Consider the following 15929-nt stretch of genomic DNA (forward strand, 5'->3'; position numbering starts at 1 on the left):
GCTCAAGATGATCTCCGGATCACTGAACCATCAAAGCGTACGGCTCTTTCTGACCACCGGTTCACTCAGCAATCAATGCACTTGTCATCTGCGGACCCCAGGCCCACCACGGCCGGCGGTTCAACCACCCCAACGGGTCCGATCAATCGTGACAGCTCGCTGACAGTGACGGTAACCCATTAATTCGCCCAGTCACATCACAGGTAATCCGGCCACTCTCCCTATAAAAGGGGAGCTTCTCCCTCTGAGAAGGAGGAGGCCTCTTCCTCCCAAGGGGATTATCCACATACAATCCCTCTCTCTTCTTCAAAGTTAAGCCCCCCTCTGACTTAGGCATCGGAGGGCCGGCGCCGGGGAGCCCGGCCACCGGTTTTCCTTGCAGAACTTGCACACCCCCCGCGGCGGAGGACGCAGCCAGCCGGCGCACCGCCGCCCGCCTCCTACAGCAGCGGAGCTCCTCCTTCCCCGGCTTCACGGCGGCCCCCGGGTCCAATTTCCAGCAACACTTCCAAGTTGCAGACTGAAATCTATATCTCACTGGGAAAAAAAGCCTTCTTGTTCCCCACATTATGTCCGTTTAGGTTCTATCACAAATATCATCAAACAAAGCATATGCTTCCTAGCAGCTACCAGATTCCATGAATCCGTGAGATGCTGACAATTCACAAAAAAAAAGAAAAAAGGAATTCGTAAAAACCTCCATCGATCATGCTTCCTAGGAGCTACAGATTCTATGAATCCGTGAGATGCCGACAATTCAAAACAAAAAAAAAAAGGAAAATTGGAATTCGAAAAAGAGAAACCCCAGAGAGCAGATCGGCTGGTTTGATTCCCAATCATGAGTTGGTGGGCCTGCAGCACTGTAGTTAAGGTAACTGCAGCATTGTAAGGCAAGTGGGGCCATAGAATCCGGCGAAGGCCCCCAAGAACATGGGGCGGTGGGGCCCGTCTCACTTGGTCCACCTAATCAATCACATCACAGGCCGAGGCCGGTTGTCCGAATCTCTGAAAAAATTGTAACTAGATTCTAGATTTTTTCTTAAAAAAAAAAAAAAATCTGGCATCCCATGATCAATCTCACCCGGAACAACTGTTCCAACTATTGATTAACCACCAGAAGTATGAGGTTCGCCAACTCAAAATTTCTGGAGTCCGGAGCCTCCATCAGCGGGGCCACAGAATAATAAGTGCGACACCACCGTCCCGAGTCCGATCCAACCGATTCCGAATATTAAAATGGCAACAGCGGAGAGAGCGACGACTGACCTGGCCCAAGACATTGTATAGTTAAAAATGCCAATATTTTTTTTTTGTTAACTCGCGGCTCGCGCGGCGAGTGGGACAAGGGCCTGCTCGTTCCCCGTCGCCCTTCCACGCTCCTCATTCCCTCTGCCTCCACGGGGTCGCGACTTGTACCCCCTTCCTCCCACCCTCGGTGGCGTCGATCCGTGTCAACTCCGCGTTCGTAAATGTGAAAAGAGAGGAGGACCCAAAGTTAAACTAGACGACTCTTTCTTCTCGTTCTTTCTTTCTTTCTTTTTCCCTATTCTTCCTTTCGAGAATTAGCCAGGGAATTTATATTTCATTTTGTCGGCCTTTAGAATACCGGTCAGACTTGGTTTCCTTCGAGAGCGCGCCGCCGACGGGATCTTGATTTCGATTTTTTCCTCCGATCGGTCTTTGGAGAGGGGTTTTTATAGGATCTTGATAGAAGTCGGCGGGGAAAAAGCGAGAAAGATCGCCAGAGAGGGGGAGGAGGGATGTCGAGAATGATGGTGGGGTGCTGAAAGATTATGGAAGTGGTTGCCCTTGGAGGTGGAGATGACGCTTTACATTGCTCGCGAGGCTTCCAAGGTCTCCTCTCCCTCCTTTTTTTCATTTTCCCTTTCTTTTCCCCCAAATTCTTTGCTAGTCTCTCTGGTTGCTTTTCTTGGACTTGTTTTGATTGTTCCGGTGTCCTTTTGTTCGATTGCAGCTATGGAGGAAGGTTTTCATGGAGACGTCTGTGGAACTTCAGCTTCTGCTGGAGAAATGGAAGCTTCTGCTTGCAGGACTCGTTTTCCAGGTATTATTGGGCTGATCTCTATGGTTGTAACCAATTCTAGGTCGGGGGTTTTCAAAAACTGAGAATTTAGAGTTGTTCCTTCGGAGATAATTTTGGAGGATTCCTTCTTCTTCGATGGAATGTTCAATTGATAGGGCTTATAAGGCTTTTAATGATGCATCGATCATTATATTTTGGGTTTGGATACATGTGTTCTATATTTGCGTGTCTCTTAAATTGCACAAACTGCTAAAAATACGCATGCTGTGTTAGTTGTAGTTATTGCTGCTGTGCTCATCCCACTTGTTGTGCACATTCATAGAGCACGAAGAGTTGTTTGGGAGGCTTTTCTAAATTGCACGGCTTCTCCTCCTGATTGGTCATGATATTGTTGTTTATTTAGAAACTGTTAAATTGAAATTCTAGCTTTGAGATTGCGAAGTGTCGCATCCGACAAACTAAGAAGATCGTTGCTCATTATAATAGCAAGATAGGACTAAGTTGTTTAAGCGGTACATTTGGCATTTTCTTCCAATACACTTGGCCACTCGAGTTGAAACTTCAGATGATCATAAGTTGTGGTTTATGAACTGATGCTGTTTTTGGACGATTCGGCATATGGGAAAGTGGATGGTGCAAACAAGTTAAACAACTCTTTTAGGAAACTACTGATCTTTTTCTGGATCATTTTTAATTTTACTAAATTTTAAGGCATGAGTTGCTTGTATGCTTTAGACTCTGTTCTTTGTCAGAATCATGTGGAGAAAGTCAGCAGAAAACAATTTGGTTGTTATGAAAGTTCAGATAGTATATGAAGCTTTATCTTGGAGTTTATCCTGTCCTAAAGGTTAATATGCGAGGAGGGGGGAGAAGTTAAACTTATTAGTTTGGCCGATCTCTAATAGGGGTCTTTGTCTATATTGGAACATTATTGTAATATTGTTTCATTCTTGGGATTGATGCTCATCCATGAAGGCCAAAATTTTGAAAAAAAAAAGATTGGATAAATTTGTTTGATGATTCAAGTAAGTGACAGAATCGTGACCAGAATATGGTAAAATATGAGTAAAATGGAGGATATGAGCAAATGAAATCAGTTTAGAACGTGCGAGATGATTATGAATGATTTTGAATTGGCCAATCACTTCAGAGGGCTTCGTATTTTTACATTTTCCATTGCATTGGCCATTGTTTATTATTGGTCATAGTTGATCTTAGAAAACTTTGGTTGGCTAGAATCCTGGTCAAATATGAGTGGACACGCATGGACTTCTAGGGACTCTAGCCTGTGGTGAGGTTATCATTAGTGTTTTTTTTTTCATTAGCTGTGATAAACTTTTTCATTACTGAATGATACTAATAAGACCTAGTGGAAAGTTATGTTTCTGATGGTGGTCTCCATGCATTAGACTTATAGTTACCTGTGACCTACCCTTTCCTTTCATAGTTGATCTTAGAAAACTTTGGTTGGCTAGAAACCTAGCCAAATATGAGTGGACTAAGTGGACTTCTATGGACTCTAGCCAGTCACAAGGTTCTCATTAGTGGTTTTTTTGCTGTGATATACTTTTTCACTACTGAATGATACCAATAAGACCTAGAGAAAAGTTATGTTTCTGATGGTGGACGCCATGCATTGGACTTATAGTTATCTATGACTCTGGGTTTCATTTACCTTTACTTTTCCCTCTATTGCTTCTAAAAAGTTACATAAAACATGCATATTTCACTTTGCATGTCAAATTGTGTAGAATGCATTTTAGCATTCAGTATCATAACAAGAAGTTTCTCATCATAGCTTATGAGTGTGGATCAAAGAATCTTTTTTTTTTTTAAATGCGTACGTTAATGTATTATTTTAGGGGCTTTCAATGCCACAAAGAGGGGAAATATCATCAAGAATGAAATGGTGCACATGTTGAGGTAGATGAGTGATTTACTGGGAAAAAGCATAAAATTCAGCTCTTATCAGGTTGATTTCGATGGTGCCCAAGCTGAAAAACCTATTTCATAATGATATCGAAGTTTTTGAAGTGATCAGTCATTGAAAAAGCTAGTTATCAAAAGAAATGAAGCTCCTTCATTCATGTTCAATGAGTACAATGATCATTTATAATTGATGCTTGAATCAATTGTGACCATTAAGACAAATGTTCAAAGTAAAGATTTTACAATCTTATTTTGCAACATCATGATTGGTCAAAGATTCAATGCTTGGATGTGAGTTGTTGGTTTTTGGGAAGATCTCAAGATAAGATCAATGTAATATTAGCATATTAACAGAATTAGGATTCTAGGTGGGGCTTTAGGTTTGGATTTATTTTGTTGTTTTGGAGTTTCTGTTGTCTCTCTCTCTCTCTCTCTCTCTCTCTCTCTCTCTATTGTTAATAAATCATCTAGAAAGAAACTGTCTGTGACTAGAGAATTTAAGGTTCCGTATATATATTTGAGATCCACTCATATTTAGGAGACGCATGCACACACACGCACATACAGCACAATAAGATTTTTTTTTCTTTTTTTACTTTTGGAAATATTGTTCTCAAAAGACTATGAACTCATTACTTGGCAGTGGCGCTGTAAATAAGGTTGTTTTCTTCTTTTGCTCTCTAGTTTGGTATAGTATTACATCTAATTCATTTTCTCATTTATGCATGGTGCTCTCTATAGTGTGGATCTTAGGTTACTTTGGTTGGCAAATTATCTGTTTTGATAATGGATTCAATCAGTTTGTCCCTCTTTTTTCTTTAGCGTCACAATTGGTCCCGCGGTAGATTTAATTGTCATTGTATTGTATTGATGTATCAAAGCAATCACAAACATGGTTTCCGGTGACAAATTTATCAACATATAGCATCAGCTTCTTTTCTTACAACAGATTAGATGTTGTTTCATTTCTTCACAAAAGATCCCTATCTTTGTGAGGGTAATTTTGACAGGATGAATATCTTTTTTGTTGTGCTTTCAATGAGCCATCGCAACCACCCCTTTTTGAGAATGTGAGGTACCCAATGCAAGTCCTGTTCTCCTTATTATGGCAACATGTCTCCGCTGCCCCTCTTAAAATAGAACATTTTCTCGCCTTTGCTGACCTCTGGGTCTTCTCTCTTATCTCATAACCCCCCTCCCCTAGGCAAAAAAAGAAAAAGAAGACACAAACGTGCTATCCGTCATGTGAAGTTTAGATGTTCCAACTGAAAAAAAAAGCAGGAGAGGACAAAAGAAAAAAATAGCTTGAGGAAAAAGGGTTAAAGTTATCAGATGGGATTAAACCCATTAATAAACTTGAGTTTGAACTCTACCTTGGATACTAATTGGTTTTGTATATGAGTTTAGATCTTCAGCAGCATCTTGTCGGGTTCTAATTTGTTGGAGGTCCAATATGTCCTGTTGGCTTGGGGTGCAGGCCTAGTATGGATCTGAACGCATTTTACAGATACACTCATACTAGATGCAGAAAAGTATTGAGTGGCTCAATTTATTAGCAAGTCAAGAAATTATAAGTGGCTTTTCCCCCCGTTCCTTTCCAGTTAGAGTTGCTTAATCGTAAACAATAGTCCTCATTATTGTTGGCTGACCAACTTCTGTATAATGAACATCATCCTTGGAACTATAAAAGTTAATTAAATTCCTTCCGACTAATACCATACAATTTGTATATGGTCCCTTCCACCTCTGTTGATGGGACTTACCTGCATTCTTTCAGGACCTCTCCTTTTGTTCAGGCCTTCTCTTGCAAACACTGTACACGGTCAAGCTAATTCTAATTGCCATCTTTACTTTGTTTTGTGTTAGTGTACCACCTATAATTTTACATACACATTTATACTAAAGTCTTCCTAACTTTAGAACTTTTCTTTTTGCACCATCCTCATCTTTTTTATGCACATCTTCTGCTCATTTAACCTCTACACCCTGCGGTTTGATCCATATAACAAAGTGGGTCTGATACATGAATTATATGAAAATTTTCATATGGCTTTTTGATGTGTCTTTTGTCTAGTGAAATGGCTGTCATATCTTCTATTACTGAGTGTTGTTGATAGAAATAGCAAAATTAATCTATATCGAAATATTTTTTCCTTTCTTTTGAACTTCTGAGCTTGAAACATTAATGCCTTCTATGTCATGCTGTATTTGAGGGAAAACAGAACTCCATGTTGCAACTATTATTGTATTGGACTTTGATTCACCTAGATAAATCTCTCTGCATGTTGACGTTGTTACTTTTATTCTAAATATTTGGCAAGTTTAGGGTATACAATCTTGTTCTGATGGAATTTAGTATCGTTGTATTGTATTGTTATTAAATTCACATGGTTTCCTTCATCATGTTTCTGCAAGTGGCAGGTAATTTTGTATGTTTATTTCGTTGACTTGCAACTTCTGTTGTTATAATTTGTTGTCTTTATCTAATGTTTCTTCAAAATTCGTCAGGGGCTTACTTGTAAACCTTTTGACCAAGGCATTAATTAATTTGAGGACTTATGCTATGATTTTTTCGATCACTAGTATATTCATGGATTGGCTACTCGTGGAGTTCATTATTTACATCAACCTGGACCAACTCTTCAAGATCTTGGATTCATGATCCTTCCGGTATGTATAGTATGTACAATCTACTGCTTAATCGTATTAGCTTAATTCTTCAAAGATGCATTACATTAGTTTTATTAACTTTTTGTTGCTTTCTGTTATTTGTGATTTTAGGAACTTGGGAAAGAAAGAGGTTACATCAGTGAGAGTGTGTTTACTGTCATCTTTTTGTCTTTTGTACTGGTATGATCTCTCGTTTGGTTGTTGTTTGTTCATGAAATTTTCTTGTTGATACCAATTGCTGCAACTAGGTTATTGTTTGACTTTTTTTATTTGTGCTTATAAACAGTTATTCTTAGAATGATGCTATTTCAAGTTTTGAAGCAACATCATGTTTCTTTAGTTTCTTCTTTGTTTGGTCTTAAAATTTGCTCCCACTTCTGTAGGAGACTGTGCATGCATTTTTCATTTTCATTACCTTTGGTTCATGCGCATACTTGTGGCTTCTGGGCATTTTGTATTGGATCAAGGAACAACTTCCAATATTCCTAGTTATTTTTAAGATGCAGTGAGGGTTATAAGTTTAAAGGTATTGGCAAAATCATTGCTTTGGCAGAAGGGATGAGCAAAATAGTGTCAAATGTGAGAGAATGTCCATGATTTGGCTAGAGTATTAATGTATGCTTCTATCAAGCATTCTCAGTTCTATATTACCGATAATCAAGGTATGCTGAACCAACCGGTTCCGGTCAGTTCAGCCTGTATCGAACCGGTGCCGACGGGCACCGGTACGGTACAGCATATAAAAACGGTTCCAACCGAAACTGGGTCGGAATCGATTGGTTCCGACCCAAACTGGGTCGGAATCGATTGGTTCCGTACTTATACCAGTGCGAACCGGGCCGGTTCGCACCGGCCAAGCACATTTTCGCGCGCGGGGAAGAGCGCCCGCACGGCTGGAGCCCCGCGTGGGCCTCTTAATGCCACAGAGTGGCATTTAAAACCACTCTGTGGCATTTAACGTATCCACGCGGACGCGGTGAATTTTTTTTTTTGGGAATCGCGCGCGGACGCGCGAGCGGAGAACACGCGCCCGCGTGCAATTCCCCGCGCAGGAACCACACGTGTTCCCCGCGCGGGGCACCGTGCCCACGCGGGCTGCCAGCCCGTGTGGGGTAAATGCCACTTTGTGGCATTTGACGCGTCCGTGCAGACGTGGTGATTTTTTTTTTTTTTTTGGAATCACGCGCGATCGGAGAATGTGCGCGCGCCCGCGTCCCCCTGCGTGGGCCATTTAATGCCACAGAAATGCCACTCTGTGGCATTTGATGCGTCCGCGCGCGGACGCGTTGTTTTTTTTTTTTTTTATGTCCGCGTGCGCAACTCCGGTTCGGTACTGGTTCCAAGCTGGTACCGAACTGGAACCGTACCGGTGCCGGTGCTCACCGGTACGCCAGTACGGTCGGTCCGGCGAATCTTGCCGATAATTGCTTATTTGGGATCCTATTAAGTTATCGAAGTATATAAAGTCATGAGGTATACACTAAATAGCATATGTCTGCATGGCTCATATTCACATGTGAAGCTGTCTTTTGTTTTTATAAACATGCTTTTCTTTTAGTAGACACTCGTCCATATTAAATTTTACTATATGCCTAGGAGAATAGAAAGTATATAAACTGAAATTGACAGTAGTTTTATCAATTCCACTGCAAACAATCTTGATTGATGGGATCATAAACATCCATGAAATGCTCCTTCCTCTTGAATAAACGATGTGTAGTGCATATGCCAGCATTAGTAACGTCTGTATGTATACGAATATGTTTAACAGGTCCTAACCTATTTGGAATTAAGAAAACCTGTGGCATTGTGACAAAAGTGGGAAGCATGTCTGCAGAAACATATTAAAAAGGATGTGTAAAGTTTGTTGAGGTTGCATATACAGATGTGTATGCATGGGTATGTCGCGGCATATGGGTAATATTTAGATGAGAAGATTGTCAGAGTAGAAGTTTTAAAAAGAAAATGATATTAGATTGGTTTATCCTCTTGTGCTGAAGCACTGGACCAGTAAATAATTTGCTCTTAGTTGTTACATCATGCATGGAACTTGTTGCATTCCCCATCTGTGTTCTTTAAACTTTTCAGGCTAAAGTGTGGTATGCAGTGCAAGCTTCATACTGTTCTACACCAATAGGAATTTAACAAGATAACCAATATTTTGGTGACAGCATGTCAATTTCCTTCTGAATGAAATGATCTAGAAGGCTTAAGAAAGAAACTATTGCCTTCAATATATTTTGGTGTCATTCTGCTTTCCGTGAAGAGGTCTGGCACATCTCAAAGAAGGTAATAAGGACGTATATTTTAGCGATCGTGGCAGTTGTTGCACAGTAAATCACTCGATCTAGCAACCTTCTGTTTCTAGGTTCTAGCCCATGATCTTGGAGCCTTACCACGAAAGGATGCGATAGCTGGTCATAGAAGTAATGAATAGCAGTCGCTCTGCAGTCAACAATGGTGAAGGTGGATGATGGTAAGAAAGAAGATGATGAAATAATTAAGCCAATGCTACCAGATGATGACGCCTATGAAACAATTAAACCATGGCTGAGAGTCCCAACCGATTGAGACTTAAAATGTGTTCTATTGCCTGAAGATGAGATACCCATGACATAGAGTGCTGAGAAAGAAATGAGATAATTATCTGAGGTACTAAGGTATAATAGTAAAGGATGCCAGCAATGCTGTGAAATCCCAGAGGCTCTGAGGATTTGTTTGTTTTTACTAAAAATAATTAAGAATTTCCTGTGTGGAAATAGGTATGCATTTATCAATGTTGAAACACTATTTTGAAGTTTAGATATATAGTTATGCCAAGAAAGATACACCAGCATAGCTTTCAAGACACCTCCAATTATAAAATAGTGCCACTTCCCTATACATCCCATGTTAGTTTCTTCAACATCTTCCAGTGTTGTCGACTAATTCTGCCAGAATCAGGGAAGTTCATTTAGTTGTGACTGCCATAACTGCATTGCAGTTATTTCCATCCTTTTACCACAGTGGTCGTCTAGTTTATAAATCTTATTGGCTATAATTTATGCCTTGTTTTGTTTTGCATCTCCCATCAGCCATGTCGGTTTTATCATCTCTCCTAAATGTGAGTGCTTATGTTTGTCTAACATTGCAGGCTGTATATCTATCTTATCGTGTGGTGGTTATAACATGGTCTTTCTTCTGTTGCAGTGGACATTTCATCCTTTCATATATCACAGCAAACGCTTCTACACTGTTCTACTCTGGCGCAGAGTATTGGCATTTTTAGTTGTAAGTTCATGCATCCTTTTGTTTCCCGGTCATGCTGTGGTGTGATATGGAATATGCTCCTTGCAGGCTTGCCAAGTTTTACGGATCATTACATTTTTTTCCACTCAACTTCCTGGTCCTAATTATCACTGCCGTGAGGTAACAATCTGTATGGCATGGTTATTAATGATTAATCAGCATTTCACTTCGGTCGAACCTTTTAATCCATAAAATTTTATCTTAAACCGTGTTGCTTTCAATGTTCGTTTGCATTCAATGCAGGGTTCAGAGCTTGCTAGACTGCCCAGACCAGACAGTGTAGTTGAAGTGCTTCTCATTAACTGTAAGTATCCCTCTATTTGGTTTTGACCTAATACCATTGAATGAACTATCTATTATCTATATGTTTGCTTGCTTGTTTTTGTTTGCAGTCCCACGAGGAATCGTTTATGGTTGTGGGGATTTGATATTTTCATCACACATGATATTTACACTGGTTTTTGTGCGTACATACCAGAAGTATGGCTCTAAAAGGTAAAGATTGATATCAAGTTAATCATGGACTGGTTTCAGCTCCTGTGATCAGAGTCGAATATTTTGCTTCATAGTATCATATGTGTTGGGATTAAGCATGTTCACAACTTCCTCTACATGTGATATGCAAATAGCAAAATTTTCTTGATATTCTTGCAGGTTTGTCAAGCTGCTTGCCTGGTTGCTGGCTATCATTCAGAGTCTACTCATAATAGCTTCACGCAAGCATTACACAGTAGATGTTGTTGTTGCATGGTAGGAATATACGATCAAAGTGATATTTATTTCTGGCAGCATGTTTGCTTGTGTTTTAATTTGTTTGGCATGTCCGTAGGTATACTGTAAATTTGGTGGTATTCTTTGTTGACAATAGACTACCAGGTGAGTTCTATTTCTTTTCTTCTTTCTTTTTTTTCTTTCCTTTTTTTGGACAATCATGTTGTGTGTTTCATCATTGAAATTGTGATTGTCATATTGTCATCATATAGAAATGCCAGATCGAACTGGTGGATCCCCGCCATTGCTGCCCTTGAGTGTCAAAGAAAAGGACAGCAGGGCCAAAGAAGAGAACCACAAGCTGTTAAATGGGAATTCAGGAGAGAATGCAGATTGGGTATGTATCGTTTAATTAATATACTGCTATTTTCTCACTGAGGATTTATTGGTCTAACATGGTTAAATAATGAGCTGATGTTATCTAAACAAAATTAAATTCTTTTATTAGGTTTTTATGCTCGTTTTCTGTATATAATTCAAGTTGAATTTCAGTTATGGGTTTTTTATTTGTTGGTCTCTGTTCCTTGTGATGTCTGCTGCACTTGAAGACTTGTTCTGCTGTTTCCTGTTGATGCCAACTCGGGTCTAGGACAAGGAAGACTGCCTTTACATGATGGGGTTATTTTGGGAGGCTGTTGACATGGATAACAATGGCTTAGGATGAAACACTTGGAATTCTGAATATAGTGCCTTGAATGTAAACGGGTCACTCAGATTTATGGAAACAGTTCACTAAGACTAAAAGCATCATTTATAATGGAATATTTCTGACTTGAAGTGTTATTTATCTTTCTGTTAGTTGGACCAGAAGGAAGGATATGCCGGGTTACTGCCATACTTCTGGAAACTTGCAGTAGTGCGCTTGTGTTCATTATTGAGCTTGCTCATTTCTTTTAGTTTTTGCCATATAAATGAATTTGTAGAAAAGTTAATATTGGCAAGGGGTAAGGTGGTGCCACATTACCAATAGGTTAGTTCATCTTTATAATAGTCCCTTGATATGCATATTATCTTTCCCGCATTTTGATCGTGTGATGTGCTCATTACATTTTTATACATTATCTAACTCTCGTTGAAGTATTAATATCTGAATTTGCCCCCAGAGACAAAGACCGCAAGTAAATGGGAAGCATGCAGAAGATGGGAACCATGTCCATTCTGAAGCAACTTTGAATGGTACACGTAGATGATGTTGGATGCCGTTGCTGTAACTGCTGTTTCTCGAGGGAATCAGACAGGGAAGCTTCCTGATGTCTCGTCAGGCTAAAGCTTTGTCCCGTGTAATGGATAGGCACAGCATCAGTGCTCGCAAACTGTAACCTCACAGGAGCCAGAATTTTGGCTTGGGCCTATAACAGTTTTGCTTGTTTCGTGGTAATTATGCATTCATGTATCCTTTAGTTTTGTTCATTTAGATTCCTTGGCTAATGGTTATAAAACAGTTAAATGAACTTGTTCTTATCTTGGCTCCGTTGGTGTAGTAATATGCATGGTTCAATATGTTTTTCAGTTATACAACCATGCTATATATTTAGGTTTTCTGCGTATCCCGTCCAGGATTTTATCAATACTGCATATAACAACTCTTCTGATGCTTATTTGCAAATCAAAAATAAATTAAGATAAATGTTATTTTTACTGCAATGTAGTCCTTTCATTAGCCTTGCGCCCGCCTACGGTAATCCTGGTCCTTCAACCAAAGGTAGGAAATGATTGGCCTATTCTTGAATATTCTTAATTAGGGATTTGCTTGACCGGATATGCTTTTCTCTTTCCTATTTTTTTTTTTTACTACATTGGCAGCTCACACTAGTCTCGCATGAGCATTGCCATTTGAATCAAGGGACAAAATACTCCACAAATGTGGAGGAACAAATATCAAGCGGGTGCATAGAATCTCTTCAAAATAGTGAGTAGTAAAGGAGGCGATCCAATGAGCAGCTCTGTTCGTCTTTTGGAACATATACATAATCTGAAAGGCATCACACTTCCTCAGTAGCCTTCGGATATTTTCTAGAAGTGGGTGGTCGAATACCTCTGGCCCCTTCTGTAAAATCTGCTCAATCACCTTCGCTGAGTCTTCCTCAAGGATGATAATCTCAGCCTCCAGAACTTACTTCACATAGGAGACTTCCTTCTAGGCGGCCCTGAATTTCGCTTTCGGAACTGATGACTCGAAGGAGCGCTGCCCTTCCGTCGCAATTGATCTGGACTTGCGATTCTTAATTATAAAAGCAATACTAGTGTAACCTCCGTCAACTGGCAGACCAGACTACAATCAAAGTTCACCTTAAGATGGCTAGAAGGCGGGGGCTCCTAAAATGTGAGGACATACCTATGTGCTACAGCAGCATCCCTTCCTTTTTGAATGCCAAACCCTTTCTTTATCTAGCCACCTTCCCACTGACGGATGCAGTTCTCACTAGCGCCGTAGCTTCTTACCAAAGAACCATAGACCCTGGTGATATCGGTGTCGCCGCTCCCTATTCAAGCTAGTGTGTTCTTTCGGGAGGGTCTATAGATTTCGTGGTTTTCGAGCGGATTCTTGGAAAGGTTCACTCCCTTCTTCGTTGCCGATCTCGTGGCAACCAGTCTGGTTGCCCTTAGCTTCACGTCCCCCAAATAATCTCTCTCAAAGCTGTACCCCACCTCGATCTTTGGGTTGAGCAGGTCAACACTACCCTTCTTGATCCAAGATTGGTTTTTCTACTCACAATGCTGGAACTTGGGATATTATAGTGCTCTCCATCCATTGATTTTTTATGCGGTTTGAGTTCTTTTTTCTTTTCTTCTTCATGATGTCATTGTTGTATTAGTGTCACTACTATTTCCAATGGTGTTTGAAACTTCAACCAAATTCCTTTTTTGATCTAATATTAATTTCTTTGCTTGGAGTTTTGCAATTTGTTTGGCCATTGATCTTCAGGATTCTCAGGTTAACACTACTGTTCTTGATCCAAGATGGGATTCTTTAATCCAGATGCTGGAATTTGGGATACTGTGGTGTTGTCTGGGCGTTGATTCTATCTGATTTGACTTCTTTTTCATTCATTCCACCTTTAATACTATGATCAATACTAGGATTTTAATGCTAAAATTAATGTGTAGCCAGCATAAATTCAAACAAATCTACTATACAAACATATGGTATTAAGAATACACAATAGGATGGTTCATTTTTCTTTTTGTATAATTCTTTATCTTCAGCAGTCACGGCCATAATTAGATGCGACCCTGGTTGATATATAGTGGCATGACACGACAGGATGGCGGAAAGACAGACAAAACCGAGAGCAATTGATGGCAACGCCCAAGCAAGAGGAGGAGATAGCCTTGAGGAATAAAGGTGCAGAGAGGTGAGTTGACTTGTAAAGAGTGAAGGAGCGGTGTCAAGAGGAAAGGAGAGGAGATTGGGGAAGGCAGGAAGAGACAATAGGTGAGAGAAACGGGGCAATATCGGTCTTATCAAATGCGAACAGGTTATTTCGTCCTCCGTAGAACATGGCCTGTTCATTGATCTGTCAGAGTCAATCTAATCCAAGGACAGTCTCGAGCATAAAATAACTTATACGAATCGGTTTCTAAATAGAGATAAGAGGAGATGTTACATACAGTATTGACAAAATCCTAGAAGTTTTCCCAATTGAAGCAAGAATCTGAAAAATAGTCTGTGTCTCACTTTAAAACTGGTTGAGGCGATTGACTATTTGACTGATGGTTATAAGGGATTATTTCCATTGCATGATGGCACAGCGGTTACAATTCCATGTGTAACTGAAAATTTCATTGTACTTCTGTTTCCGAGGAACTTTTCCTCTGGGTGGTATCACATTCATGGATGGTGTTTCTCCCTTCTAGTTATGCCCCGGTCTCAAGCGTTAGGACTGGTAATCTGCTCGATCAATCAAATTTTATCCTGTCTTCTCTAAATATGCAATAATGAGTTAGCTGCATGCCTTGTTTATAGTCCCATCATTCTGATGGTGTAGGAAAATGAATACCTATAGGCTGGTCTAGGCTGAATTCGTTTGTGAGGAGTAATCATAAGTCTCTCTCTCTCTCTCTCTCTCCGTGCACGCATATCATCTTCGGTTCTCTCCTCCGGCAAGTTAACGTGATGCTTATTAACTAACCATATGAAATATATTAAAGCTCACCAACAGCTTTGAACATTGGTCAACAAACATTTACATATTCATGGATTATATCTATATATATATATATTGGACGAGGTTAAATAATATTCTTGTATCCGTTATCTTTGAGAGAGATGCATCAATGCCGGTCCGTGGAGCATCTGGACATGTGCACTTCACGCGAGGAGAATGATAGATTATAGACGGTTACCACTTACCACGCGTCAAACGTTGCAATTTTACAAGCTAACACGGATTGTCCTTCATTAAAAAGAAGAAAAAGGTAACAAGGATCGTGATCACACAGGAAAATTGACAAGAAGCACGGATTCCCTTCAAATAAATATAAATGAACGAAAGGGCATATTCACTTGCGACTCTCAGCACACTCCGGACTGAGGGGTTTTTTTTGTTTTCTTTATCTGGAATGACCACTCATATCCACTTCCTCCACGTGTCCTGACTTTGATCAGTGCCCCCTCCGTCCCCATCCCTGCGCCCTGCGGGCCACTGCAGGACAGCTTTGGGCAAAAGGGAATCACGCTGATGTATCATAACGGATCTGAGACTTTGAGAGCGTTGCGGTCTTGTCCAGTGGAATGGTAGCAAATCAGACGGTTCCTTTCAGATCTTCGGGTGGCATGGCATGTCCTTCTGAATTAAAGAATCAGTACTGCTATCATGGTAGTTGCTCCAAAGGATGGATGGATGCATGCCTGCCTGCCTGTACCCAGCTAAAAGGCTTTTGCACACCATGTGGCCATGGTGGTGGGACTTTAGCTATTTCCTGTAGTTTCCCCTCTCATCGGATGCCTCCATAACAAAACTCCTCTCTTTTTTCCCCTTTTCTAGCTCAGCCCAGAAGGAAAGACTGCTGTTCCTCACAATTAACATAATCTTTCACCGTCATATCGCCAAAAAGTCCGCTCTCTTTAGCATTAACAAACTTTATCTTTGAAGTCGGGGACGCGGATGCACCACTATAGAGCGAGTTAAAGGAGGAGGAGGAGGAGGAGATGGATGCGTTGGGCCGAGCACCGGCAGAGCTAATAAAAAAAAGGCTCCGCGGCTTGCCGTGTGGCACCCCACCG

At 40.5% G+C, this 15929-nt stretch overlaps 1 protein-coding gene across 3 annotated transcripts; it reads left to right on the forward strand.

The window, feature by feature from the left end:
- Positions 1 to 1320: 1320 nt before the first annotated feature.
- Positions 1321 to 12182, forward strand: LOC103715501 (phosphatidylinositol:ceramide inositolphosphotransferase-like). 3 transcript variants are annotated; one of them, XM_026807851.2, is made up of 13 exons: positions 1321 to 1494; positions 1602 to 1854; positions 1976 to 2065; positions 6482 to 6643; positions 6755 to 6823; positions 9833 to 9913; positions 9980 to 10051; positions 10175 to 10235; positions 10324 to 10426; positions 10586 to 10681; positions 10761 to 10807; positions 10915 to 11039; positions 11806 to 12182. In XM_026807851.2, the coding sequence occupies exons 4-13, from the start codon at positions 6632 to 6634 to the stop codon at positions 11890 to 11892; spliced, it is 753 nt and encodes a 250-aa protein (XP_026663652.1). In that variant the 5' UTR covers positions 1321 to 1494; positions 1602 to 1854; positions 1976 to 2065; positions 6482 to 6631; the 3' UTR covers positions 11893 to 12182. The 3 variants fall into 3 exon arrangements, with proteins under 3 accessions (XP_026663652.1, XP_008801370.1, XP_008801369.1); XM_008803148.4 differs by having other exon boundaries at positions 6557 to 6643; XM_008803147.4 differs by having other exon boundaries at positions 1321 to 1854; positions 6557 to 6643.
- The last annotated feature ends 3747 nt before the right edge of the window (positions 12183 to 15929 follow it).

Source organism: Phoenix dactylifera, chromosome 12 (assembly GCF_009389715.1).
Source record: "Phoenix dactylifera cultivar Barhee BC4 chromosome 12, palm_55x_up_171113_PBpolish2nd_filt_p, whole genome shotgun sequence".
In the NCBI taxonomy this organism is placed as follows: domain Eukaryota; kingdom Viridiplantae; phylum Streptophyta; class Magnoliopsida; order Arecales; family Arecaceae; genus Phoenix; species Phoenix dactylifera.

What these genes read in the sequence shown, in the direction of transcription:
- LOC103715501 (XM_008803147.4), top strand. Translation starts at nt 1,822, where the DNA reads ATGACGCTTTACATTGCTCGCGAGGCTTCCAAG. An exon ending in TCTTTTTGTCTTTTGTACTG is followed by an intron (nt 6,824 to 9,832) that starts GTATGATCTCTC and finishes CTTCTGTTGCAG; the next exon opens with TGGACATTTCATCCTTTCAT. An exon ending in TGTTGACAATAGACTACCAG is followed by an intron (nt 10,808 to 10,914) that starts GTGAGTTCTATT and finishes GTCATCATATAG; the next exon opens with AAATGCCAGATCGAACTGGT.